The sequence below is a fragment of the Crotalus tigris genome, unplaced genomic scaffold, assembly GCF_016545835.1.
Source record: "Crotalus tigris isolate CLP2741 ecotype Arizona unplaced genomic scaffold, ASM1654583v1 scf7180000019016.1132606, whole genome shotgun sequence".
In the NCBI taxonomy this organism is placed as follows: domain Eukaryota; kingdom Metazoa; phylum Chordata; class Lepidosauria; order Squamata; family Viperidae; genus Crotalus; species Crotalus tigris.
Genome location: NW_024097330.1, coordinates 956,205 through 984,042, shown reverse-complemented (window position 1 = coordinate 984,042; position 27,838 = coordinate 956,205). Strand labels below are relative to the sequence as shown.

Here is a 27,838-nt window from a genome sequence, read left to right as displayed (position 1 = left end):
TGTTTGCAATAGTCCTGGCACTTTCCCTTGCAACCTCTTTGCCGTGGCACATTTTGGACAACTGGCTATATAACTTTCAATGTCCTTTTTCATGGATGGCCACCAAAATTGCCGTTTAATTAAGTGTAAAGTTTTTACAAATCCAAAATGCCCTGCTGATTTTGTGTCATGGCAAAGCTGCATGAACGTGATTCTTTGGGTTGTTGGTATATATAACTTTTCCCCTACCCAAGGCAACCCGTCTCTCATTGTGCACACATTTTTGTGTTTCTGGAACCATTCATCTGTTTCTAAACTTTTTCTGAATTCAATTCCAGTTTGGCTGTCCAGTTGTGGTTTTAATTTGGCTTGGGTTCTTGTGGTTACTTGTGCTGCCAGTTGTGACTCTGCCATTATTGGTCTAGAGTCTGTGGTTCGTGCGCTGTTATATTGAGGCATGCGAGATAGAGCATCTGCCAGGAAGTTCTTTCTCCCTGGTAAATGTTTGAGCTTAAACTGGAACTGGTGAAAATGCTGAGACCAGCGGGCTTGTTTGGGATTGAGTTTCCTGGACGTTTTCAGGGCTTCTAAATTTTTGTGATCTGTCCACACCTGGAAGGGGATTTTGTTGCCTTCCAGGAACTGTCGCCACGTGAGTAATGCCCAACGTATCCCATAAGCCTCCTTCTCCCATACGGGCCAGCGCTGTTCTGTTTCTGTGAGTTTCTTGGATGTATATGCACAGGGTTGCAATACTGCATCATCATTTTCTTGTAATAGCACAGCCCCCACTGCCACATCACTTGCATCTGCCTGTATTATGAAGGGCTTGTCCATATCTGGGTGTCTTAGTACTGGTTCGGCAGAAAAAAGTCTCTTTAGTCTCTCAAACGCTGCTTGGCACTCCATTGTCCATGTTAGTGGCTGGCTAGGTTTTACTGAGGATGCTCCCTTCATTTTTAGTAAGTTAGTGAGGGGCAGGGCTATCTGGGCAAATGAGGGGATGAATTGGCGGTAAAAGTTTGCAAAACCCAGGAAACTTTGTAGTTGCTTTCTTGTGTGGGGTGGCGCCCAATCTAATACTGCTTTCACCTTCTCTGGGTCCATTTCAATGCCCTGTGGGGATATGCGATAGCCTAGGTAGTCTATCCTTTCCTGGTGGAATTCGCATTTTGAGAGTTTGGCATATAGGTGAGCGGCTCGCAGCTTCTTTAAAACCGCTCTGACAAGTTTGACGTGTTTTCTTTTGTTTCGGTAAAGATAAGAATGTCGTCCAAGTAAACAAGGACCCCCTTAAACAGGTGCTCCCTTAGAACGTCATTGATTAATTGCATAAAGACTGCAGGGCCCCCTTGTAATCCAAATGGCAAGACTTTGAATTGATAGCACCCCATGGGGCAGTTAAATGCAGTCTTCCATTCGTCCCCTTCCTTGATTCTCACGATAGTAAGCTTCCCTTAGGTCTAGTTTAGAAAAAATTTTCCCTTTCGATAGGTGTGACAGCATGTCTTTCATGAGGGGCAGCGGGTATAGGTTGCTTTCACTGATTGTATTCAGGGCCCTATAATCCACGCATAAACGTAAAGAGCCATCCTTCTTCTCTCTAAAAAGGACCGGGGCAGCCACTTTAGGCTTGGCTGGCTCAATGAAACCTCTCTCCAGGTTTTTTTTTATAAATCTTTCCATTTCCTCCTTCTCCTTTGGGCTCATGGAGTATAATCTGGGCTTCGGGAGTTTTGCCCCAGGCTTGAATTCAATGGTACAGTCTGTGGGTCGGTGGGGGGGAAGCTCATTCGCCCTCTCCTCACTGAAGACTTCAGCAAGGTCCCTATATTCCTCTGGTATTTCTGTTAATCTTTTTTCCTCTCCTATGGATGCTTTTTCTATTCTTGATTCTGGTAGCCTCCCTTGGGGTTTTAAGTCCATAGGGTCCCCCTTCGGGAATTTGATTTCTGTCGTCCTCCAATTTACCCAGGGGTTCCATTTTTTCAACCATTCCATTCCTAGAATCATTGGGCATTCCATACCTGGGGTCACCACAAACGTTAAGTCCTCTTCATGGTTGCCCAGGGAGAGGTGTATTGGCAGAGTGGCTAGGGTAGCTGGCACCCCCCCTGCTATGGATCCATCTAGCTGGCCAAATGAGATTGGTTGTTCCAGTCTCCTGGATGGGATGCCCAGATTCCCCACTAGTGTTGGGCTAATGAGGCAGCGGGTGCAGCCAGAGTCTATTAAGGCTTTCACCTTCACAGCTTCGGGCATGGGGGGATTAATATAGTCACTGTTTTGAAGATGGGTGTGATGCATCCACTTACCAGGGGTTCGCCCTCCGAGCTGTCATCTGAGGCATCCACCGGCCCTGTGGTGTAGGCTGGAGTTCTTTCCCCTTGGTGAGCAGAGGTGGGGGTTTCTGCAATTTCCATCATTCTCATGGCTGTTTCTTTTGGCTTAGCTGAATACTTTCCGGGTTTGTTGATTGGGGTCTGTCTGGGTTGTGCTGGGGGGCCTTTGAGCGGCATTCTACAGCTCGATGCCCTTCTCTTCCGCACTTGAAACACCCCATTTGCTTCTTGGCTGTATTCGATGATTTCACCGGTTGGTGTGTCAGCTCAGGCGGGGGGCGGCTCCATTGTTTTCCTCGGCGGTGCCTCTTCAATATGTCGATCTCTGCTTCCTCTGCCAAGACGTACCATTCCTCAAGTCGATGTGGGTCCCCTCGGGGCAGGCAAGCATCATATAGATCATAGTTTAGTCCGTCTTTGAAATGGCCAAGGAGGATGTCTTCTGGCCAATTCAGTTTGCTGGCAATGGCCCGGAATTCTTGTGTATACTCAGCCACTGGGCGTTTGCCTTGCCTCATCGTTGTTATTCTTTCACGGGCTTTGCGATCAGCCAGGGGGTCTTCAAATCGTCTTCTCAAAGATGACATGAAATGGTTGAAGTTACTGAGTTCTGGGGCATTGGAGTCATGCAAGTTCACTACCCAATCCGCAGCTGGTCCATCCAGGGCAGATTGCACGATCCGGATGCGGGCTTTGTCGCTGGGAATGTCCTGCCCATATTCCTCCATGTAGCTGAGGACTTGGGTTAGGAAAAACCCCAAGCGTGTTGGCTCCCCTTTGAATTTCACCTCCAACGGTGGATGTCTTGGAATGGATCGGTGCCTCCGTTGTGGGTGGTAGTGTCTTCCGTCCAGATTGCCATCTGTGGTCCGGTAGGGGGTGGGGGCTCCTGGATCAGTAGATGTCCCTGGGGTTGCAGGTTCCACGTCCCCCTCGGTGTCTCTCCCTTTGTGGCTCCAGGAACTGGGGCGGCCGTAGGGCTCAGTATTCTCCTCTCCTAGGAAGCTGAGAGTTCTCTTCATCAGGTCAATAGCTTTCTCTAGGATCCAGTCTGAGTACGGTGCCCAGCTTCCTCCCTCTTCACTTGCGTGCAGGGATTTCTCCATCTCCTGCTTCCATTCTGGTTGCTTGGTCCCCCGTCTCAGGGTCACCTTTCTTAATTCCTTTCTCCACTCACTTTTCTTTCCAACGTCCATCGACCAGCGAGGCTTGTGGTCCTGTGTCTCCACCACTTCTTCTCCTGAGGAATCTGGCCTCTCGGATCCCAACATCTGGCAAGGTTCCAACTGGGTCAGCGACTCTCTTTCCAGGGAGTTTTCCCCCTCTCTTGCTTCATTGTCTGACATGGTAAATTTTTGCAAAATCCCCCGGCAAGGGTCTCCCTTTCAGGTGGATTAATTCTGCAAGTCCTGTCTAATGTAAGGACCCACCCCACTTTGCATCTTAAGAAGACAGAACTCTTGGAATAATTCTTCCAACAGGAATCCTTTATTAAGAGAAAATGGTTGCAGGCATGCTAGACAGGACTTGGGGTTCAAGCTCTCCCATTCAAGGTTTTAAGGGGTTCCCCAGTAGTCCCACCCAATCAACCCCCCTTCCAGTGATAGTTTCAAGTATCACAATTTCACCCCCTTTCTTCTTTCTTCCGTCTGGATGGAGACTTCAGATAACTACATGAAAGGCAAATACCCTTCTTTGGTATGCTAACGCTTTGGTTACAATAAACAACATTCAGCTCTTTGAAGTGTACTGAAGGAAGTGAGGGCCATAAAGCCCCTTTGTTCTCCCCCTTCTCTCCCTCTTATGGCAGAATCCAGAGAAAGCAGAATTGGGGTTTTCTATATTTGATGATTAAAGATGAAATATAATTGGATTCTGACATCCTCTTTGCCTGAGCAGCCCAACCATAGCAGCGCTACCGCCACTGTTCATACTTCTGATCTCTGTATACTTGGTGCTCTCTTTGGGAAAGCTTTTTGTTTCCGCCAGAAACAGATTTCCTACATTTCATCAGTCCACATAGATGGAACGGAAGTTTAATGCTGACTTGAGGGAGGGGAGTAGGGGGTGGCATGGGGGGGGGGATGGAGGGGAATAGAAAGAAGCGCCGAAACGGCAAATGCAGGTTTACCATAGAAAAGAGAGGGGTATTGAATTACATACTCTGAGCAGAAACTTTGGACTGAGAACCAGCCAGTGTTTATTTATGTTGCTTCCAATGTGCTGAGAGGAGAGCTGACTTTGAAAAGAATGCTGGATGGGATTGATTGGGAACATTTAACGACACTTACATGCAGTAAAATGTTTTAGCAGGGGGACATCAGGAGCCAAGGCGAACTTTATTCCTTTAAGCTCACTAGGCAGAATCCATATCTTCTTGAGGCCAAGGATAGTGTTCCCACAGATGGAAAACTGGGGGGGGGGATTTATTTAATATATTCTGGCATAAACTTGCCTGGGTATACTTTTTTTGCAGAGCTACAAGTGAATAGAATAGAATAGAATAGAATAGAATAGAATAGAATAGAATAGAATAGAATAGAATAGAATAGAATAGAATAGAACCTTGGAGGTCTTCTAGTCCAGCCCCTGCTCATGCAGAAGAACTTATACCATCTCAGAAAAGTGGATGTCCAGTCTCTTCTTAAAAATCTCCAGTGATGGAGTGCCCACGATTTCTGGAGGCAAACTGTTCCACTGGTTGATTGTCCTCACTGTCAGGAAGTTTCTCCTTAGTTCCAGGTTGCTTCTGTCTTTCATCAGTTTCCAACCGTTGTTTCTTGTCCTTCCCTCTGGTGCTCTGGTGAACAACCTGATCCTTTCTTCCTTGTGGCAGCCCCTCAGATACTGGAATACTGCTATCATGTCTCCTCTATTTCTTCTTTTCTTTAGACTAGCCAAACCTAAGTCCCACAGCTGTTCTTCACATGTTTTAGTCTCCAGGCCTTTGATCATCTTAGTTGCTCTTCTCTGATTTTTTTCCAAACTCTCAACATCTTTTTTGTGATATGGTGGCCAAAATTGGCTGCAATATTCCAGATGTGGTCTTACTAGGATTTTATAAAGCAGTGCCTCTGTTTATACAACCCAGAATTGTATTAGCTTTTTCGCTTGCAGCTGCACACTGCTGGATCATAGTCAAGTGATTGTCGACTAGGACTCCAAGGTCCCTCTCACAGTTATTGTTATTAAGCCAGGTCTCGCCCAATTTGTACTTGTACCTTTGGTTTTTTCTGCCTAAATGTAAGACTTTACTTTTCTCCACATTGAAACTCATTTTGTTGGATAGGGCCCGTTGTTCAAGTTTGTCAAGATCTTTTTGGTTCCTGAATTTGTCTTCTGGGGTGTTGGGTACTCCTGTCAATTTGGTGTCATCTGTAAATTTGATGAGTTCCCCTTCAGTTCCCTCATCTAAATTATTGATGATGATATTGAAGAGTACTAGGCCTAAGACAGAACCTGTGGTACCCCACTGCTTATTTCTTTCCATGTGGATGTAGTGCCATTGAGGACCACTCATTGAGTACAGTTTGTCAGCCAGCTACAGATCCATCTGGTGGTGATGTTATCTATTCCACCTTTTTCTAGCTTACCAAGGAGTAGTTGTGGTCTATTTTGTCAAATGCCTTACTGAAATCTAAGTACCGTATTTTCCAGCGTATAAGACGACTTTCTAAACCCTGAAAAACTTCTCAAAAGTCGGGGTTCGTCTTATACGCCCAGTCGTCTTATACGCCGGAATATACAGTATAATAGCAATAGCACTTTTATATCGCTTCACAGTGCTTTACAACCCTCTCTAAGCAGTTTACAGAGTCAACATATTGCCCCCAACAATCTGGGTCCTCATTTACCGACCTTGGAAGGATGGACGGCTGAGTCAACCTTGAGCTAGTAAGAATCAAACTGCCGAACTGCTGGCAGTCAGCAGTCAGCAGAAGTAGCAGATATAGACTACAGTACTGCATTCTAACCATTGTACCACTATAGCTCTTAATAATGATATTTATTGCGTTTTTCATCATTTTGTGCTCTTTCTCTCTACATACACACACATGTACAAACTATGAGATTTCTTTTAATGATATATTGCTCTGGTTTGTTTGTTTCACTCCCCTCTCCCTCCTTCTATTATGGTTTCTTGTGGAATTTGACCTTTTTGCTTGCTGTACACTAAGATCTTGAATCAGATTAATGGTATATTGACATAATGTTGGCTTTGGGAAAAATTTTGTTCCTAAAGGCTATAAAATCTAATGAGCAGATCAATATAAATCATAAAAAACAAAATTGTGTGACTATATTGTTGTTTGGCTAAAACACTGTTAAGAAACATCTTTTACTGGAATTAAAAATATAACATTATGTCAGGATCTCCATCATCAGCCTGGCACCTTGCTGGGTTCCTGCCATCAAAGAGGAAGGGAAGAGGGAGGCACACCTGTGTATCTAATGGTGCGAAATGGGGAGGGGGAGCTGATGTGAAGAAGACTAGAGCTGTTTATACCAGTTACACCGGGCATCTTCAAGGCCGCTTGCCCTAAGTGTGAAATTCCAGCAGCCTAAACAACCCAGAGTTTTCCAAACATCATGGCAATCCCAGATTGGGTGGCATTGGACCAGACATTGGGGGGAGGGATGGGGAATGTTGGGTTTGACTCTTTGTATTGGTGAGCGGGAACTTCACTTTCTGCCTCATCTTCCTGTAACCAACATTTTTAGTAAAAGTCCTTTCAATTTCAATTGATTGAAGTCGAGAGTCTGCTTTCCTAAATGATTGTTCTGGGGCAGGTTTGACATTAGGCGGAAAGTGCAATTTTGGTCAATCTGGAGAGGACATTACCTCTATCATGGGGACCATGCATGCAATGGGAGGGAGTGACCAAGAAGAAATTGAAACCTGGGGAGAGGCATCTATGAGACCCCCTCCAGGAGGACTGGATCTGTCCAAGTGGCTGGGGGAAAGTGACCTGTGAGATCCCAATGGTCGCTATGAGTCAGAAGAAAAGAGGAGTGGGAAGAGAAATCCCATTTACCCATAGGGGTGGGGGCAGCTGCCAACTTGAAAAGGGAGCCGAACTGGAAGGGCTGGAGGAAGTGATGAGTACACAAAGAGAAAACAGGTGGACTGGATGATGGAACAGGCCATAAAGTTCATGCAAGGAGCCTTCAAGAACTCAAAGCATGCGAAACCCTGGCTTGAATGGGGCAGCCTGATGCACATCCACCCTCCACCACAGCTGGTGATGGAACATTCATCCATGCTGTGATGGCCAGTACCTCAGCCAGCCCAATGGCAGTGGCTGCCACTACCCAAACACCAGGATTGGCTGCCCGGCAGGCAGCACCTGTGGGACCAGCCTCAGGGGGAAGGAGAACCTGCAAGACACCCCCTCTAGGTATGAAGTTTAATGGAGATCCTCAGCAACTGGAATTCTTCCTGGCCCAGATCCGGACCTACATGGTGGAGTATGGCCTAGAAATAACCACCAAAGGAGCCAAGGTGAGATGCGTTACCATGGTCCTGGAGGGACAACTGCCCAGTGATTAATGACCCTCCACAATGACAATGCCCTTGAGCTGAAAAATCACTTCATGGCAGTTCGAAGATCCCTTGGCCGATCGCAAGGCCAGGGACCGCATCAAAACCATCCTGCAAAGGAAGAGGGGGGTGGCTGAATACACCCAAGAATTTTGTGAGCTGGTGTGCTGACTGGCTACAAGACATCCTCATCAGCTGCTTCAAGGATGGACTAAATGATGAAATCTATAACACCTGTATCTCAAAGGGTGCTCCCCCTCTCTATGGATGGTACATCCTGGTGGAGGAAGTAGAGATCAACCTGGCCCGGAACAAACATCGACCGGGACATGGATGGCAAAATATTGACCAGCCCACTGACTGTTCCATAGAAATCCTGCCAGGCGACAAATTACCCAAACCCAAGCTATATGTCCAGAAAGCTCATCAACATCAAGTATTGGTAGGCCATTTGAGAAAAAAAGCCATACAGAATGCAATGGGCATTGCTTACATGGAGACATCTCCTGGAGGGGGGTAAGATTTCTTTCAAGGTTTGGATGGACCACAAAAATCTAGAGGCCTTAACCCCCACCCCACCCCCCGGAAAGCTGTTGCTCAAACAAGTCCGATGGGTGCAATACTTTAATTGCTTCAATTCCATTCTGAAATACCTCTGAGGGGGGGAAATTTCCTAGCTGACGCACTATCTAGAATGCCTCAGTATAATAGCTCTAAACCACAAATAATCAGACCAGTCATCCCTTCCCACCAATTTGCAGCACCAGTAACCACCAGAGCATAAATGAGAGTGAAAGCCACCAAAACAGAAGGCATTAAAGCCACCTTAAAAGGAGCCCTGGAGGGAGGCGAATGGTTTCAGAAACATAAGGATGAGTGCACCATGAGAAATGGCTTGGCATGGGTAGGAGCTAAACTGCACATCCCGAAAAGCCAGAGACTGTTAATTCTAGAGAAAAACCATGACTCTAAAACTGCATGACATTTCAGGTTTGTAAAAACTGTCCATTTAGTCAGACAACAGTTTTGGTGGAAAAGGACATTGGGGGGTATGTGGTAAGCTGCCCAATATGTGCCTTGGCCAAACAATGGCAAGGGAAAACACCAGGGCGTCTTCAAACAGTAGCGGAGCCTAGCACTCCATGGAAAGAAATCTCCATGGACTTTATTGTAGAACCCTCTGACAGTTCAGGAAATACGGTGGTGTGGGTCATAATGGACCTATTCTCCAAACAAGTACATTTCACAGCCTGCCTAAAGATCCCATCTAGCCATGCCTTGGCTAAACTTTTCATTCAACATGTTTATAGACTGCATGGGGCTCCACAATGAATAATCTCTGACCGTGGAGTGCAATTCACCTTGAAGTTTGGGCAGGAGTTTCTGGGATTTTGGGGGACCTCCCAAGGACTAAGCTCCAGTCATCACCCCCAAACTAATGGGTGTGTGAATGGACCAATGGGGTTCTAGAGCAGTACTTCAGGTGTTATGTAAACTACCAGCAAAACAACTGGATGGAACTCCTCCCATTTGCTAAAGTAGCGTACAATAATTCCATCCATAGCAGTACAGGCTTTACCCTATTCAAAGTGGCCTCAATGCCTGAATCATGCATGGTCACACCCCCCTCTCACCTCTCTCAGACTGGGTAATCCAATCACAAAACGTCTGGCTAGTGGCTAGAAAATTGCTAGAAGAGGTGAGGGACGCCTATAAAAAGCAAGCAGACAAAAATGCACAAAACCAAGTACTTGCAATCCAGGCAACCCTCAAAAAAACTGGGGCCCAAGTATGTTGGACCGTTTCCCATTAAATGCCTGATTAACTCAGTCACAGTAGAACTTGAACTTCCCAAATCACTCAGGCGCATCCACCCAATCTTTCATTGTACTCTGCTGAAACCTGAGGTGCTCTCTCCCCTGCGCCCAATGCCACCACCTCCACCTGAGCCCCTCATGATCAAAGAGGAGCAGCATTTTGAAGTCAAGGACTTTCTGGATTCCCACAAACACCGTGGGAAGGTCCAATACCTAGTGGTATGGAAAAACTTTCTCCCTTCCAAAACAGAGTGGAACCTCAAACATGTTAAAGCCGCCAAACTTCTTAAACAGTTCCACAATCAATACCCTGACAAACCAAAGTGATCTAACCCCGTTTTTCTTTGTTTTGTTTTTTTCTCTCTCTCTCCCTCTCTCCTTTTGCAAGACTAGCATCCTTGTCAAAGGTGTCAGGCCTGGCACCTTTCTGGTATCCTGCCATCAAAGGGGAAGGGAGAGGCATTTTGGGCAATCCACACCTGTTTATCTAATGGTGGGAAATAGGGAAGGGGAGCTGACATGTGAAGAAGACCAGAGCTTTTTGTGCCCGTTACACTGAGCATCTTCAAGGCCATGTGCCCTGGGTGTGAAATTCCAGCATCTTAAACAATCCAGAATTTCCTACAACATTACAGCGATCCTGTTTGGGTGGCATTGGACCAGACTTAGGGGGGAGGGATGGGGAATGTTGGATTTGGCTCTTTGTATCGGTGAATGGGAACTTCAGTTTCTGCCTCACTTTAGCAAAAGTCCTTTCAACTTCAATCAATTGGAGTCAAGAGTCTGTTTTCCTAAATAATTGTTCTGGAGCAGGTCTGACACATTACTTTTTAAGAACAGATATCAGATAATACTAGTAGCAGTGTTACCATGATATACTTTATGACAGAATAATTTGTGCATAGGTCTTTAAGGATGAGCAGACTTGCTCTGAGATGTGAAAAATGTTCATGATTTACAATAGAAGAAGTTTTATTTCTGAAAACTTGTAGTTAAGTTACATCAGAGTACATAGCTGCTTTGATATTAAGTCTTGAAGATTTTATAAGTAAAAACTTTGTATTTGTATGCAGTTGAATAGGTCTAAATGGAAGGGATGCTGAACAGTGAAGCATCAGTATTTGTAAATTGTTGAGTGGTTTGTCTACTATGGGCTATCACTTAATGCTGTCTTTGAGCATATTCCAAAACAGGTTTAAGAATATTGGCAGCCAAGCAGAATGTGATTCTTTTACTGTAAATAAAGCTTTCCAAACTGCAATAGATAATTTTATCATGAATTATTTTTAGGGGACCTCAATTCTGGGCTGTTGTTGAGTGTAAACAGTGCAGCTGCTTCCATAAGTCACATGATACCGTTATATGAAGCTTTGTTTAAAAGTATAAAATAACAATCTGGATTCTTGCTCTGCACTCGAACAATTTTTGTAGCTGCTTCAGTCTTTAAATTATCTTTGTTTACTACTTAGTTATGTTCCCTAGGACTCTTCATATAACACTCTAGAGATATATGTTCTCTATGTAAGCATATACTGTACCCATACCTAGGACACTGTGTGATTAAAAGCTCTGCCCCCCCCCCAAGCTAGAAACTGTTCTATTTTGGTGATAGGCACCCTTTTAAAAACTTGCAAATGTTATTTTAAGCAAAGGATTTATGCATTGCTTAAAACATGTCTCTGTTTTGCAGACCAGATAGTGTTGATGTGGATACTTTGGGCAGCCTGGAGATAAAGTGGATGTCAATGACAGCTATGTAAACTACAATTCTGCAAAACTCCAGAAATCCTATATAATGGAGGAACTATATAAGGACACACAAAACCTACCCATGGATGTTACCACTTCACCCTCCGCTATTGCTAACAACAAATTAGAAAATGGAGTAACCCAGCTGATAACAGCCGAAGCCTGGAATATCAATTCATCAGATCTGATGAAGAAAGCACTTTCACCACTTGTAACTATGCCTGCTCCATCAATATTAACACCACCAGCAGAATCCCAAAGTGGGGTTGCTCTCAAAGTAGCTGCCACAGTGCTTCAGCCAATTTGTTTAGGAGACAGTCCTGTGGTTCTTCCAATACATTTGCAAGTAGCAGGAAGCACTACTCCTCAGATTGCTCCCAATAGTAATACTCCATATGTTATGACCACCCAAGGTCCAGTTCCACTGCCTGTTCTTTTAGAGCAGCATGTATTTCAGCATTTAAATTCTCCATTAGTATTACCTCAGAGTTCACCATGTGCTCCCAGTTCCATTCATAGCAATCTGTTCCAAGGTTCTGCTGCTCCTATTGGAAATCCCCAACTGTTAGATCAAAAACCTTCCAATCCAACTCAAGATCCTGTCCTGCCCCCTGTATTTCAGACACCAGGATTTGCTGCTGTGTTACAAGACCTCTTTCCTACTCAAGGAGCTTTGAGCTCTTCACCCTATCAGTCATCTCCAGAATGTCCCCTTCCATCTCAGCCCTTCAGTTCTCCTTTGTCTCCATTGGTGCCCCCAGCCACCTTATTGGTGCCATATCCTGTGATTGTGCCTTTGCCAGTCCCAGTCCCCGTCCCTATTCCCATTCCCATCCCAGTTCCTCATGGCGTTGAATCTAAGGTTAACTTAGACTACTCCAAACCAGCTGCTTCCTTCGTTTTGCATTCATGCAAAGGTACCCAGACTCCTTTGGAGAAGGAAGAAACAAAACCATGTGATTTTATCCACCCCAGAGGAATTTCTCAGTTGAATCGGCATACTGTCATTAAGATGAGTAATGAAATTGAAGTCCTTGATCTTTCTATGAAAACAACTCCTTTCCTTAAGGAAAACTATATTAGTTGCCAGAATGCCCCCAATGATGGTGCTTTGGACTTGTCAGTTACATCTTTTCCGAAAATGAACAGTATTGAGACAACAAACTTGAGCTGCTCTGGATCCATGATGGACAGAACTTCTCATTCAGTGGCAGATAAACCTCATGACATCCCAACCAAGGTTGAAAGCAGAGTGATCAGTTCCAGCTCATCTGAACTCCTGAGACAACAGTCCAAATGGCTGGTGGATCAGAATACTGCAACTTGTGAACCCACAACTGGCAATAATATAGAAATTGTGAGCACTTCACAGACAGCCAAGGTGATAGTTTCTGTCAAAGATGCAGTACCAACTATTTTCTGTGGTAAGATCAAAGGCCTCTCAGGGGTTTCCACTAAGAACTTTTCCTTCAAAAGGGACATGCCTCAGGACTCAGGGCTGCAATGTTACGATGTGAAGAATCAGCCTGAAGTCCAGGATAATGCAGAAGCTCTTAGAAAACCTATCAAAAACAGGAATGTCAAGTTAAAGAAAATGAACTCGCAAGAAATACACATTCTTCCTATTAAAAAGCAACGACTTGCAGCCTTTTTTCCAAGAAAATAATTTATGAAGTTTTAGAATGTTTTAAGGTATAATAATTATAAGTACCGTAATGATGCACTTCATTTTAAATTACATTTAAATTTTAAACTATATTTAAGTTATTTCAAGATGGAGGATTAAAGAGGGGTGGGGTAGGGAAGACAGAAGAATATATCTTGATATATCTTTCCAATGCAATGCTTCCCTCCTCACCATGTTTTGTCCCAACTTTTCATTAAAGTAAATAAAAAGCAACATATTTTTCAAGTGGATTGCACATTTTCAGCTTTAATGGAATACAATGAATGAGCAAGTCAGAGGAGTAAGAGCTATTTTCACTGCCATAAAGTGCTTTGATGATGTAATTCTGAACAGTAAGTAGAATGGAACTTTCAGAATAAATGTTTGTATGTGTTAGCATAGTTGTTGCATTTCATATTTTTATAATATGAATAACCTGAAACTGTATTATGGCTAGTGTATTCATATTTATTTGTATCATTTTTCAGATTGTTGGGTTATTTAGCCATTTTCATCCTTGGTGCTCATCCCCCATGTATAATAATGATATAGTTTAAATAATCTTTATTGAGACAAAATTCTATTACCAGTATTAATTTTATAGCAATGATTTCTATAGCAAAAATTGAGGCAGTCTAGCAGAAATGCTTAAAAGGATGTAGAGGTAGACCTGGAGAAACAACAGGCCACTTAATAATGGTTCAAAGCTATGACTGACACCACAAAACTACATACAACTCTGTTTCAAAGTTATGACAGCTACAGTAGCCCCATGATCATTTGCCCTTATGATAGACCACAGGGATGCTGCATTGCCCCCCCATACCTCTCTCTCCTTCCTCCCTGTTCCAGATCTGCTGTGCTCGGGACTGCTCTCCATGCCTCCTGGAAGCAGCCACTATTTTCCAGACCCCAACAAATCCTTGAGGAAATGACAGTTGCTTTCAGACCTTTCTGTGCTGGTCAGGTGGCCATCAGAAAGCTACAAAGCTCTCCTGCCTCTGCCTAAGCTTTGAAAAGCTGGTGCCCTGCATAAAAGGTGGTAGCTTCAGGACAAGCTTCCCAAAACCTTTCTCTTGCTTAACTCCTTCCCTCTCTCCCCAGAAAGCCACATTTCTTCAGTAAAGAAACAAATAAACAAAAAAGAGTGGGAGGGACAGACTTGTTAATTCCCCCCCCCCGCCCCAATTAGGTGCTAAAACTAAACTCTCTACCTCTGCTCTCCAATCTCCATCCCTTTTAAAAACCTTCCCTTGACTCCAGGTTGAAGAGCAGAGGAGCAAAAGCAAGAAGGAAAGAAAATCTTTCCTCAACTTTTTCCTTTAAACTGGAAAAGAAAAAAAATTATCTCAAAAAGTACTGTAAAAAATACTACAACAAAATGGAGGAGGCTGGGTCTTTGCAAGCTTCAGCTCTCCGTCTGAATGCCTGTAGAGCCCAACTAGGTCTTAAAGGCTAGACTGTAGATTGTAGACTATTTTGATATCTGTTTTTGCTGTGCTATATTTGTGCCTTGCTAAAAAATTCTAACATTCCTTGTATTGGATTCCTATGATTTAAGATTAAATTTAGAGTCATAGCTCAATAATGCTGTCTTCTGTGCAGATGTCACTACAATGAAAAATGCTATGCTTTATTCTACTTTACACTGCATCCTGAGCCACTATACCAGGGGTAGGCAACCTCGGCTCTTTTATGTCTCATGGACTTCAACTGCCAGAATTCCCAAGTCAGCTATGCTGAATTCTGGGAGTTGAAGTTCATGAGTCATAAAAGAGCCAAGGTTGCCTACCCCTGCACTATACTGATAATAATATTGATATTTTGAAAGATAACAAAATAAGTAATACAGTGAAATTTGAAATGTAAGTCTGACACCAGGTTTAACCACTTATCTCTAATTTATATGAGCATGGCATCCTAAAGGCTTACAAATCCTTATGGATTCCTAGTAATTTGGGGAGATATTTCTAGTTATGTACCTTGTTTTTAAAATGAGGGACTTTTCTGAGCATACATAAGTAGACTGAAGATAGGACCTTGAATTTTGGTAATGAAATGGATGGGTAAATGATTGAGTGGTTGATGATCTCTGATGGATCCTACTTGTTATAAAGACTCATCCATTTTAGAAACTATTCTAGAATGGGAAGACAAAAATTACTTCTTGTATCCTTTGAATTTGGAAGGAGTTAATCAATAGAGCTTTTTAGAATAATTTTATCTTTTATATCTAAAGTCACAGGAAAGTTGGAATATTGTATCTATCTTAATCTTGCATCTATGAAGCATTATGAATATTGTTAGACTTGCAACATCATAATGCTTCATAGATACAAATCTCTGATGCTTATTTTCAGTTTGGTTCTACATTCAGGGAACTGACGGATGAACTTTCTCCAATTGTTCATTCTATGATTATGGCTTTGAGGGTATGACTATGGTCCTGGATCAATGAAAATATTAGCATATTTTTCTCTTGATTTAAGCAAGTTAACTGGAAAATGAATGGTCAGAACAAAGTCTTTATTATAGAAGGATTCTTAACAAGATATCATTCACTTGGACTTGAAATCTTCCTTAAACTATAATTAGAAAATCAGTGATATAAAAAAAATTCTACTTTGTAAAATATTAGTGCATGTGATTGTGATAAAAATAATCAATGGATGGCTCACTATGGTTGGCTTTTACCTTGGTTTGAACATGAAAATAGTAGCCACAATTGATTTTCTAGCTAAATCCACATAAAGAAAAGATACGGTCTTATACTATATTTCTGTTGGACTTCTGTATGGCTTATAACACTATTGATCATACTATCCTTTTAGATCTTCTTGGTGGAATAGACAGTTGGGAGATTATGAACATAACTCATGGTATGTTAACTTCTGACATCTGCAGGACTGAGTTCTTTGTGCATTCAAAGAGCAACATGACATAATTGGAACTTTCATCTAAGAGGTTAAGTGAATTTTCATTAACTTATGCAGATAACGTGTACTTCTATACATTTTCCTTATCTTAATATGGAGATGATGTAAGATTTTAAACATTGGTGAAATAGCATTGATGAAGTATTGTTTGAAATTCTGGTGGAAATCTTTTTGTAACTGGTGCACTGCTTGTTTCTATGAAATGTTTATTTTAACAGTGGTTTCTTGGGTTTTGATTTTATTATTTTGCATGCACTAACCAAAATTTTGCAGTCAAATAAAATTGATTTTAGCTCCTTTTAATGTGTTGACGAAAAAAAATAATGTCCAAGAAACTTTGATCATAATAATGAAAGTTATGTTGTTTTTTATCTATCACAGTAAGTACAGGCTGCGCTACTCAACTGTCAACATAAGAAGCTATAAATCACATCAAATTACAGTGCTGGTTATAGATGACTGCATTCATTAAGACACTCATATCATAAAATGTAATCAGGATTTATCCATTTACATTATTTTTGTTGGGATGGTGCCACTCCAATCTTGTTTTACATTAAAAGGGGCTATTACCTTTTTTTATTGCAGGCATTGAACTGGGAAGTCTTAGATTCGTTCTCAATATGGAATAAATAATTCATTTATTTATTGGGTGGGAAGGGGAGGAATCAAGTAATAGGAACTCAGATTTGAGATAGATAGATAGATAGATAGATAGATAGATAGATAGATAGATAGATAGATAGATAGATAGATAGATAGATAGAGTCTCTAATTATGCTAAAAATACGAATCCTGGATAAATCCATGCTATAAAATAATCCGAACACCAGGATAATACTAAAAACAAAACTTGTTTAATAAAAGCTAAGTCTTTCGTCGGTCAACATCACCAACATCATCAGAGCATAATGCAAGATTGCTGGGAGTCCTTCAAAGCTGCCCGGCAGCATAAGAAAGACTCCCAGCAATCTTGCATCATGCTCTAATGATGTCGGTAGTGTTGACCGATGAAAGATTTAGCTTTTAATTAAACAAGTTTTGTTTTTAGTATTATCCTGGTGTTCGGTTTATTTTATAGCATGTGTGTGTGTGTGTGTGTGTGTGTGTGTGTGTGTGTGTGTGTGTAATGTATATATATACACCAATCAGTAAAAACATGATTCCTGGGTATATTCATATCACAAAGATTTAAACAAAACACGAGCACCAGGAAGAATTCAATACTAGAAAAAATTTAATAAATACCGAGCTTTCATTGGAAACTACCAACATCGTCAGGGTTCAGTGTTAGTCAATGTGAGAAACCTATATAGGATTAATCAGCACTTGCATCCGGCTCCTGGACCTCATTACCGGTCCTAGCTGATTGGGCTGTATTCTGAAAGTATCCACAGCACCAATATCCACCCTCTTCCTGCTTCCCTTTCTTGCACATGCATCACTGCCCATCCCCTCATCACAAGTTCTTAGGCTAAGCGGAACCTTTTCCCCCCCCTTTTTGGGTAATCATTACCTCTGTGTCTCCCCCATTCCCCCTTACATTGTTCTCCTTACCAGGGGTTCCTGAATATCACTTACTCATTCCTCCCTTTCTCCTGTTGCACATCTCATTCCAACTCCAATCAGCTCCTCCCACCCCATTTGGCTGTAAATTGGACATTTCTCCCTGTTCTATGTCTTCCACTCTCCTCTTACTCTTTACACCAACAACATCTATGTACGTATTATCTCCCCCGGTTTCTGTCCTCTTCTCCCCTTTCCCATCATTCCCTACACCCACGGCATCTTCTTCAGCACTACCCTGTGACTTCTGTTGGTGTCTACCACTCTCACTTAACATTAAATGTCCACGTTTGCCTTCCATAGAGAGATCATCATACTGTGCGTGTAGATGTAAACACTTTTCATCCGTGGTCCTACACATGCGCATCAAACGGGTTGACAGAGTAACTCCCTCTTCTCCCGGATGCAGTGGGCTGTCATTGCAGAGCCTTTAGCTCTGCATCCGGGTGATCTCTCCTTGGTTCCGCTCCCGTCTTTGTAACATAATGTGACATAATGTCCATATAGACATCCCAGGTGCTATTCATCCGACAACCTAGACCCTCCATCACAGGGGGCCATCGGTGCACCCCAGTCCCTCTCCCCTTATCAGGGGGTAGTGTTCCTTCGGGACATGACGGGGAACACAAAAAATCCCCCGCCATGCTGGGCGTTGTTCCTTCACCATCTGGTAGTCTTCTGGTTCTCCGGAGAAGCATACCTGTCTCCGGAGGTGGAGAATTCATCAGCTGGCGGTCAGTCACCAACAAAACATCTGAGGACTGCCGAGGGATAGTTGTTCCTACTGTGATCTCATTCTCTCGGTTATACGGCACCCCACCTAATTGCCTTCATTGGATTGGACAACGACGTATACTCCACGTCCTCAATGTCTGGTGCGCTAGACAAAGGTCAATGTGTCGATTAATTGATTCTTTATCAGAGAGCCATGCTTCTTTAAGTAGCCGGGCCCCTTTTGTGGTATCACTAGACAGAACATGCACTTTGTCAAAATCAAACTGGTGGCCAAATTCAGCCATGTGCGTCCAAACTTGAGAATATTGTTCACCCCTTTTTATAGCCAATTTGTGCTCATGGAGCCGAGTTTTTAATCTTTTGGAAGTCTCTCCCACATAGTTACTGCAGCAGTTCTTTTTTTAAAAAATATATTTTATTGGTTTTATAGTTTTAACAGAAAGTGTTTGAGACACACCGAGGTGTTTGGGTAAACACAAATTCCAACATAAAATCACACAATAACAACTCAATTTAATACATTCGCTATAATCTCTCTATTTCCCTCAAGTAACATAATAAATTTAATATATTTTATTTCTATCCTACATTTCTATTACTACTAAACCTGTTTATTAAAACTTTATCAATTTTAATTACCATAATCAAATGTTTTACATCAATATATTACCCCTTCAAATATCTCTTGCAAATATATTCAAATTCTTAATCTCTCTCGTCCCTTTTTTATCACCAATCTTATTTATTTCTTCCAATAATAACTAATTTAGTTAAAAAAGACAATATTATCATATCATATCAAATCGTATTATTATACACAAATATCTCTTAATTAATTAAACATTACACATATATATAGTTATCATTTTCTTACTTCTAAATCTAGATCATTTGACTTATTTCATTTCCATTCATTAAACAAACAAAATTCCATCCAATTAATTACCATATCAAAACATATTATTATGCACAAAAATCTCCTAATTAATTAAGCATTTCAAAGTTCCAGTCTAAATCAATCTTTTACTCCAAGAAATGCATTCTTAGTCTCTGTAAAGCCAAGTTTCTTTTTTCATTTCACATTTAACTTTCATATTTCCATACCAAACATACTTCCATAAAGCAAAAAAGTCATCAAACTAAATTAAACACACGAGTATAGTTGTAGATTTCTTACTTCTAAATCTAAATCATTATCCTTAAAACAATCCATAGAACCAACATTGCCTTTTAATCCATTCAACAATTTTTACTAATTTAAACACGCATATGTATAATTGCATTTTCAGCTCTAAATCATTATCCTTAAAACAATCCATGAAATCAACATTGCCTTTTGCTCCATTAAACATTTTTAAATTTGTTTTTGAATCTAATTCTGGGTTTCTTTCTATGCCACACCAGCTTCCATAAAGACGCTTCCCTTTCAACCAGTAAATCCATTCTCGATGCTTGTAGTAATCTTTGAGCAAATGTTTGTCCCCTTTCTCTGTAGTAAGCATCTTTTTTCTCTTTCAACCAATAAATCAATTCTTATTGCTTGTAATAATCTTTGAGAGAGTATAAATTTCTTCCTCTGTAGTAAACGTCTTTTTCTGTTCTCTTTGCGATGTAGTTGCTTTGTATTTTGAAGTCTTAGTCTTTGCTTCTTCTGGTTCTCTAAGTTGTTGAAGAAGGGATTGTCAGATGAAGTAAATTCCACTTCTATCTCTGTAAATTCCTCTTCTGGCACATTTTTATTTATGCCATAATCAGTTGTAACCTGGACATCAGTTTGGGCAAATATAGTAGAGTCTCTGGATTTTAATTCTGAAGTACAGTTTTTAAATGTAGCACAAATTTCACTGCAGCAGTTCTTACAGTCGATTTTATACACCATTGCAGATTTCTCCATGTTGGGGAGTGAGTCCTTAGGACACACGATCTTAGAACATGTCTGGCTGGGTCTATGGGCCACCTTCATGTTGTGGCGGGCCAGTAATCTGGGAGAAAGGGGGGGAAAGGTTCTGCTTAGCCTAAGAACTTGTGATGAGGGGATGGGCAGTGATGCATGTGCAAGAAAGGGAAGCAGGAAGAGGGTGGATATTGGTGCTGTGGATACTTTCAGAATACAGCCCAATCAGCTGGGACCAGTAACGAGGTCCAGGAGCTGGATGCAAGCACTGATTAATCCTATATAGGTTTCTCACATTGACTAACAGTGAACCCTGATGATGTTGGTAGTTTCCAACGAAAGCTTGGTATTAAATTTTTTCTAGTATTGAATTCTTCCTGGTGCTCAGGTCTTTGGTTATTTGTGTTTTCTCCCACGTAAAACTGGAAGTGTCTTGGCGACGTTTCGACGAAGTCTCATTCATCATCTTCAGGCTGGTGCCTTCGGCTTCGTGCTTCTAGGAGCAATGTGTGTTTGTAGCTGTTTCCTCCTTTTAACTGCCAGTGGGGGTATGAACTGATTGGATGAGAGCTTGGCTGTATTCTGATTGGATGGAGATGTATTCTGATTGGTTAGGATCTTGGCTGTGCTCTGATTGGCAAACACCCGCGAAAACCTCAGAAAACACACATATATATATATATATACATATATATACATACATATATATACATATATATATACACATACATACACATACATACATACATACATACATACATACACACAACACACACACACATACATACATACATATAGGTCTTTGGTTATTCGGGTTTTCTCCCGCGTAAAATTGGAAGTGTCTTGACGACGTTTTGATGAAGTCCCATTTGTCATCTTCAGGCTGGTGTTTTCGGCTTCGTGCTCCTAGAAAGACGAAGCCGAAAACACCAGCCTGAAGATGACGAATGGGACTTTGTGAAAACGTCACCAAGACACTTCCAATTTTACATGGGAGAAAACCCGAATAACCAAAGAACTACAAACACCCACGAAAACCTAAGAAAAAACACACACACACACACACACACACACACACGCTATATATACATGTGCATGTTTTTAGTAGAAACTGATGCTGCAATTTTCCTAATACTGCTATAGATTGATCTACAGATTTTGAATTCAGACATCTATTTGCTTTTCCATACTGGAAAAGCTACTGTGTGGTTCATTTTGTTTGAAATAATGTCACTTTAGAAACTTTTTTTATGTACCAACTTTTCATAATTTGGTATGTGGTAAATGCTGAGTAACTAGAATTCCTATGATAAATCTAAGATGTAAACATAACTAAAGAACATAGAAACTGCACAGAACTATATGGACATTTTACATCTGGGCAATAAAATCTTTCTTATAAAGAACCTTTCAAAAACTAACTCTGAGCAATTTTTTTTGATATTGCCATAATCTGAAAAATTAGTGATGGTTTGAATTATAACAATAATACTAGAGTTTGTGTCTAACATTTGGAACCTATAGCAGTTTATCTAGTTTTGATCTCTAATTAGACACCTAAAGAACATCTTCATTCTCTGCCTAGCAATCCAAAATCCTTACTGAACTTAATTGTTCAGGAGGTTGGTTTTCCCATCACCGTATACCTGCTCATTGCTCCTAGTGTTACACCAATTGTCCAATAAACTATTTTTCTTTGATCTTTTCATTGGTTTGTAGCAAAAGTATTCTGCAGAATCCAATCTGAGTCAATCAATGGGACCATAGGTGTTGGTGACACCTCTGGTCCTGGTGACCGACTCAGATTGGATCCTACAAAATTATCCTGGGAATGTATATTTGCCTTCATTTGCAATTCTACTAGCTGAACTACTGTTTTGATTACATCTAATGCAGTATGTTCCTATAAGGAGACAGCAGATACTATTTTGATACCATCTTGTTTTCATTTCATGATCAACTGATTACATCTTTGCTAATCATATGGTTCATCAGCACAACAGGGGAATTTAGAAAACCTACTGCTATGCACCAAAAAGCACCATCCACATTTGCAAGAGGCCTAAGCCTTACTGTTTGAACATCATTTCAGATTTCTGCAATTGTTCTTATTCTCAGAAAAAAATATCTAACCTAAACTAGCCTAGTTTTAGGCTTAAGAGTAGTAGACATCATTAAGACTGCTTCAGCAACAACATTGCATTGTTTTGTGTACTGCTTTATTGGGATAGCTGTTTGGCATTCCATTCTGTATTGCAGGGCATGCAAAATGTAGCAAATTCTGGGGGATCAAATGCCCTTTGTTTTGTTACATGTGTTCTGTGAGCAGACAAGAAACTCTTGACTTACAAATTTAGTGCTATTTATAGTGTTTGAAATTCCTTGAAGCATCAGCACTGAATCTAGGACTTTCTGTATGCAAATAATTTGTACTTGAACTATCTTCTCTTCCTGTCATTTCATGTGTACTAATAAAAGGACAGTTAGAATGTTCCAATTTATTTTAGATTTATATTCTGCCTTTCTTTCAGGGACCTGAGCAGTATGGACACCATTCTCTCCTCCAATATTTGTCAGAACAATCCTGACTAAACCGTGACTAAACCTTCACCACCACACTGCATCATCTGAACCCTACACTTACAAGCATGTTAAAAATTCAGATACTTCATGAAAAGTATATCACCATACTACATTTGTGTGGGGTCTTCAGATGATCTTTAATTTTAATTCTGGAATAAGGAATTGACCAATAGCCTGCTCTCTAGATTTTATTCTTGCCTGTTCTAACAAATTCTGTGGATTATGCAAAAAGAGCATTTAGAATTTTCTAAGCATTTGAGTTATCTAATTAGATAGCCATTACAATCATCAGTAAAACCTTTCTATTTCAAGAAATATTCATATTATTTTCAAAGAAATCTGATAATTTACAGTATGTTAACATCAGTGTTTAGAATTTCACTCAAAGATTATTTCTGTAAACTGTTTCAAAGATTAAATCCCTTCAAACCATGTATTTTATATTAAAGTATATTTTAATCGATGTATTAGTAGCTACCAAACACGGTAATGAGATTAGTCAGTTACAGATTTAAGACATTACATTACAAAAATAATTGACAAGTAAATATCAAGCAACTTTTATTTTTCTTTAGATGAGAACATCCAGTTGAAAATAATGAAAAATGTACCTAACATAATTTGTATCATGTCATATATAAAGTTAAAATTTCAGTAGCATTCTTGTTTCATAAGTAAGTTTGTATACATGATGTAGTATACATTATTTGCACTATTCAAAGACATATTAGCAAAATGAATAAGAGAAACCTCATGGTCTAAAATATTGTGTTGTTTTATAACCACTTTTAACATATAAAATTACTTGAATAACATTTGTGACATTTTATCTGCAATCCAGAAAACAACTAGATTTTTGTAAGATTGTTTGGTATTTGAATACAATTTTGAAATATCCTTTAACAGTGTCTGAAATAAGTTATACTAAATGTCTTATTTAGTATCAAATTTGACTTTTCTCCCATTGCCAACACACCCTTCAAATCTGCTGCAATCTCTAGAACAAATTTATGAAGCATATAGATGCAAGATGAAGAACAAGAAAAATTCCAATGGTACCAGTGGAAGTTCATTGGCGTAATATATGTCACCTTTAAAAATTACAAACACAATTATGTGCCAAATACAAGCTATCACATTTCACAATGAGATAAATAGGTGTGTTTATGTAACTTTGACTGAGAGAAATAGGCATCAAAAGATATAAAAGATATCACATACCTGAGCATATATAAATAACTGTAATGGTTAAAGAAAGTTATATATTGGAGATGTTGTACAGTCTTATGAGAAGTAAAGTATAATATGAATGCCAGAAGTTCATCAGAAAATAGGATATCACCAAAGTGATCTCATTTAAATTCAGCTTCAGTAATTTAAAGAAATGCATCGCTTCAAAAAAGATTTGCAATTTTGCCATTTTTAGGTAAACCTGAGTAATCAGTGTATTATTAATACACTAATATAATAAACAAGGCATTTTTAAACAACAAATGTGTATTTTAACTATTTTTCATATAAAAAGTCAGTAAAAAATATAAAAACTACATTCCTTTCTATATCTTATCTAGCAACACTTGGACAAATAGAATGTCTGATCCTCTATTCAGCAAAAGTACATAAATTGTCCCTCATATTATATTGGCAGTGACAGCAAAGTATTTTATTATCAAAACTTTTTGTAAGTTGCAGATAAAGCACCAAGATTCAGATGAATTATACATCCAAGTGTAATTCAATTCCTTTCTTAAAAGAAGTCACTAACTTTTTTTATATCTGAAAGACATTAGAGAGGCATCCTATTCTTTTCCATATATTTTCCCAGAATAAAATGGCACAGCGCCACATAAGAATTCATAGTGCCAAATATTCCATAGTGCCAGAAGTTGCCCTGTATGTATCTGTCCATTAATTATTTCTTCTCCTCCCTTCCCCTTCTCTCCATCCCCCACTATAAAATGAGAAACAAACCAGACAGGCATTAATGAACAGTATGAGGATATATTCATCCAGCAAAGGCCATTCACATGCAGTGGAAAGTGACTGAAGGTAAAGTTTTGCAATTAATTAGAAACTTTACACAGGCTGAAATCCTTCTGGATCCTACACAAGATGGTGTGTTTCATTGTGTTCCTTCCTGCTGACATAAAATCATATTTTAGAATGCAAAAGGAAATCTGTTTAGGCAGTTATTTTCCACACTTCACCAGGTCCTCATTAGGGAATCTCAACATTATGTGACCCCATGTTTTATTGGAACAAATGTGACTGGTCTTAGGACACAGCTTTATGATATATTAACACCTATAAACTAGGGAGAAAATGTATAATGCAGATTTTGTTTATGATTCAAAACAAACAAAAACCTGCAGTTTATCATCTGTCACAGTGCAAAAATACTTTTAAAACGCACTCTTAAAAAAACTTGAACACTATGTACAATATATCTTTATATTAGATGGAATTTTAGTACAATGTTTCTTATATAGTCGTGAGCAAAGTGAAAGTTATTGCTCACTTGGGAGCTGGATGCTCATATCAGCCATAAGAAGTTCCTTCTTAAAAAAGAAATTATTTTCTCCTTAAATTGTCAACATGCTGTAAAAATGCATTTTCATAATTTAAAATTGTAAAAAGATAGCTTTTTTTGCACACAACATATACTTACAAGTATATGGCTATTGTTTTTATGGAAATATGCTTCACATAATATATGTATGTGATTATAATAATAAAAGAATTAATTAATTAAAAATAATACTTCACTCATCCCAGCATAGAAATTCAGCCATTTTGCAAAAAAATTCCACATTTGATTTTTAAAAAATAAAAAATAAAGATCCTTTGGAATTCAGCTGTTTTGGTTCTGAATGAAAATGCATCAACTGAAGCTGAAGAAGTGAGAATGTATTTTTCAGTTTTTCATATAAATACTCTTAGCACTACTTCTTCCCTGCATATTTTAAAAAGTTATTAAATACAATAATGTGAAACTTTTAACATTAAATTCTATATTTAAGAAGTATCTATAAAACAATGCTGATTTAGGATATTTCTTTCTGATTAGATTAGTAGAACCAACATGCTGGAAATTTGTGAGCTGAGTGAGATTATTTGATCCATTCGATCAGGCAAAGTTTCTGCCCTATTATATATAGTTGTCTTTTTGAAGCTGACTGGTTGTCTATTTAAAATGCAGCACTATCACTGCATTTGCTGCCTAGAACTTTCTTTTCTTAAGTCTTTCTATATGATAACACAGTTTTAATGCTGGGCCCAGTTTCAAACCCATATACTTCATTATCATATCACTCCTCAATAACAGAAGAGCCTTCCCATCAATTTCCTGTGAGGAAACAAGATGACAGTAATTAATGACTAGTTTCAGAGCAAGAATATTACTCTAGACTGACACAACACAACCCTCTCTCTCACTTCATCTCTTCCAAGAGACAAACAGAAATTCAAATCTGAACATCTTGGAAATTTTCAGAAGAGACTGACAAATCTTCAGAATTTATATTATAAAATTTACAATTTATAATTATATATAATTTATAATGTATTTCTAATCAGTTATATATAGAGAGAGCTGCAGTATTATGACTTGAACTAGGCAAAGAAGCTTTGGATCTGGTATGGTTACACCCTATCCATTTCTCAATGCAGAACATGGAGCTTTATGACCTTGTCCAGATCTTGTGACCTCAGGAAAAAGTTCATTCAAGCCTTTGGGGAGAGAGAATGAGATCCCTCATGTCATTCCATCCGGATGACCCCACTTGTCATCTTTTATCTTTAAATTTAATTACTGTTAATAATTGTTTAATTATAATTTCTTTGTTGTGAGTTCCCAAGTTTATTGGGAATCAGGTAACATACAAGTTAAATAAATAAATGCTTTATTTATTTATTTACACCTTTAAGTAGGAACATCAAAGGTGTACATACCAGATGAAAAGCAAATTTGTCTGCTTTGGATCTGCAGAAGCCTGAATCTGTGTTCTTTCAGTTCTCATTTTTGTTTAAACAATTTATTTTACTAGCTATGAGAGCTACACTGAATCCATCTCCATGCTGGTGATGGATAAACATTTAACATTGTTTCAAGGTCAAGTTATTAGTGGCCTGAAACATCTCCCAACCCTCAGGTCTTCCCAACCGACATCCATCATATCCCTTTTTGGCCTTTCTAATGTGAAGAATACCTGACTTCTAATGCTGATGGGGGAAGCAGCATCTGGAATTTGACAATCTGGTTTTCTTTTTTTCAGTCCCATCTCTGATCAAGAGAAGTGCTAATAAATTATTTGCCCCCATAACATTATCCCAGTTACCTTACTCACATATATCAGTTTAGAAAACAGAGACTAACAAATAGGTAAACTAATTGGAATCCATTTTAATCCTACCAAATTCGTCAACAGAGCAGGAAGAACATTTCACACATATGAAGTTATGTTTTCCTGTTCTAAGATTTTTCTCTGTATATTTTTATGTAATTAATAATAGTTTCCCCAAAACACAGCAAGAATTCATGGGACCTCAAGAGTAAGTTTATGTTTAAGGATAATTCTGTATCAAGCAGAACTTACATTGACACAAAATCTTTTCTAGTGCAAACTACAGTGATGGTTTTCTGCTTTCAATACTCTTGGAGGAAAAAAGCCCATTAGATTTCAGAAATATATTGGAATTTTTTTATTTCATGTGATTCTAGGCACTATTAAAAATAAATTATACTTTTCTTACATGTTTCCTGAAGAGTTCGGCATGGGGTGCTAATGCCTGAGGATCTGCTTCTTGTACAAATCGCATTACTTCATCAATTGACCATGTCGAAGGGTCTTTGCTGAAGAGATGGGAAGATTCCTGTTTTAGTGCACTGAGATCAGGTCCTGTGGTAGAACTTGCAGCTTAAACACACAAAAGGATGAAACTGAAGAAGCTGGAGAAATAACCAAGGCATTTTGAGGGTACATTCAAATAGCTTTTATTGGTGAATAGAAAGCAAAAACCTCCACATTAT

At 39.6% G+C, this 27,838-nt stretch overlaps 2 protein-coding genes across 22 annotated transcripts in view; one reads left to right on the top strand and one right to left on the bottom strand.

The window, feature by feature from the left end:
• Positions 1-27,838, top strand: part of RAI2 (retinoic acid induced 2) — a 129,654-nt gene that overhangs the window by 43,046 nt on the left and 58,770 nt on the right. The window contains exons 2-4 of one of the 7 annotated variants that reach the window (XR_005558556.1): positions 11,371-16,059; positions 16,413-16,522; positions 22,758-23,469. The exons of 1 other annotated variant lie outside the window; for it this stretch is intronic. Coding sequence is in view for 2 of the 6 variants with exons in the window: in XM_039358412.1 (XP_039214346.1) it covers positions 11,476-13,095 (1,620 nt within the window). In the remaining 4 variants the exon portion in view is untranslated. Of the gene's footprint in view, positions 1-11,370; positions 16,523-22,757; positions 23,470-27,838 lie in introns of those variants that run through there. 5 more of the 7 variants (XR_005558555.1, XR_005558553.1, XR_005558554.1 and 2 more) reach the window with 5 other exon arrangements.
• The window catches only part of SCML2 (Scm polycomb group protein like 2), a 94,555-nt gene continuing 79,570 nt past the window's right edge, over positions 12,854-27,838 (bottom strand). For 7 of the 15 annotated variants that reach the window (XM_039358401.1, XM_039358405.1, XM_039358409.1 and 4 more), the window contains 2 exons: positions 27,562-27,725; positions 23,246-26,155 (listed from right to left, as the gene is read on the bottom strand). In XM_039358401.1, the coding sequence (XP_039214335.1) occupies positions 26,030-26,155; positions 27,562-27,725 (290 nt within the window). In that variant the 3' untranslated portion in view covers positions 23,246-26,029. Of the gene's footprint in view, positions 12,992-23,245; positions 27,758-27,838 lie in introns of those variants that run through there. The other 8 variants (XR_005558552.1, XM_039358400.1, XR_005558551.1 and 5 more) reach the window with 8 other exon arrangements.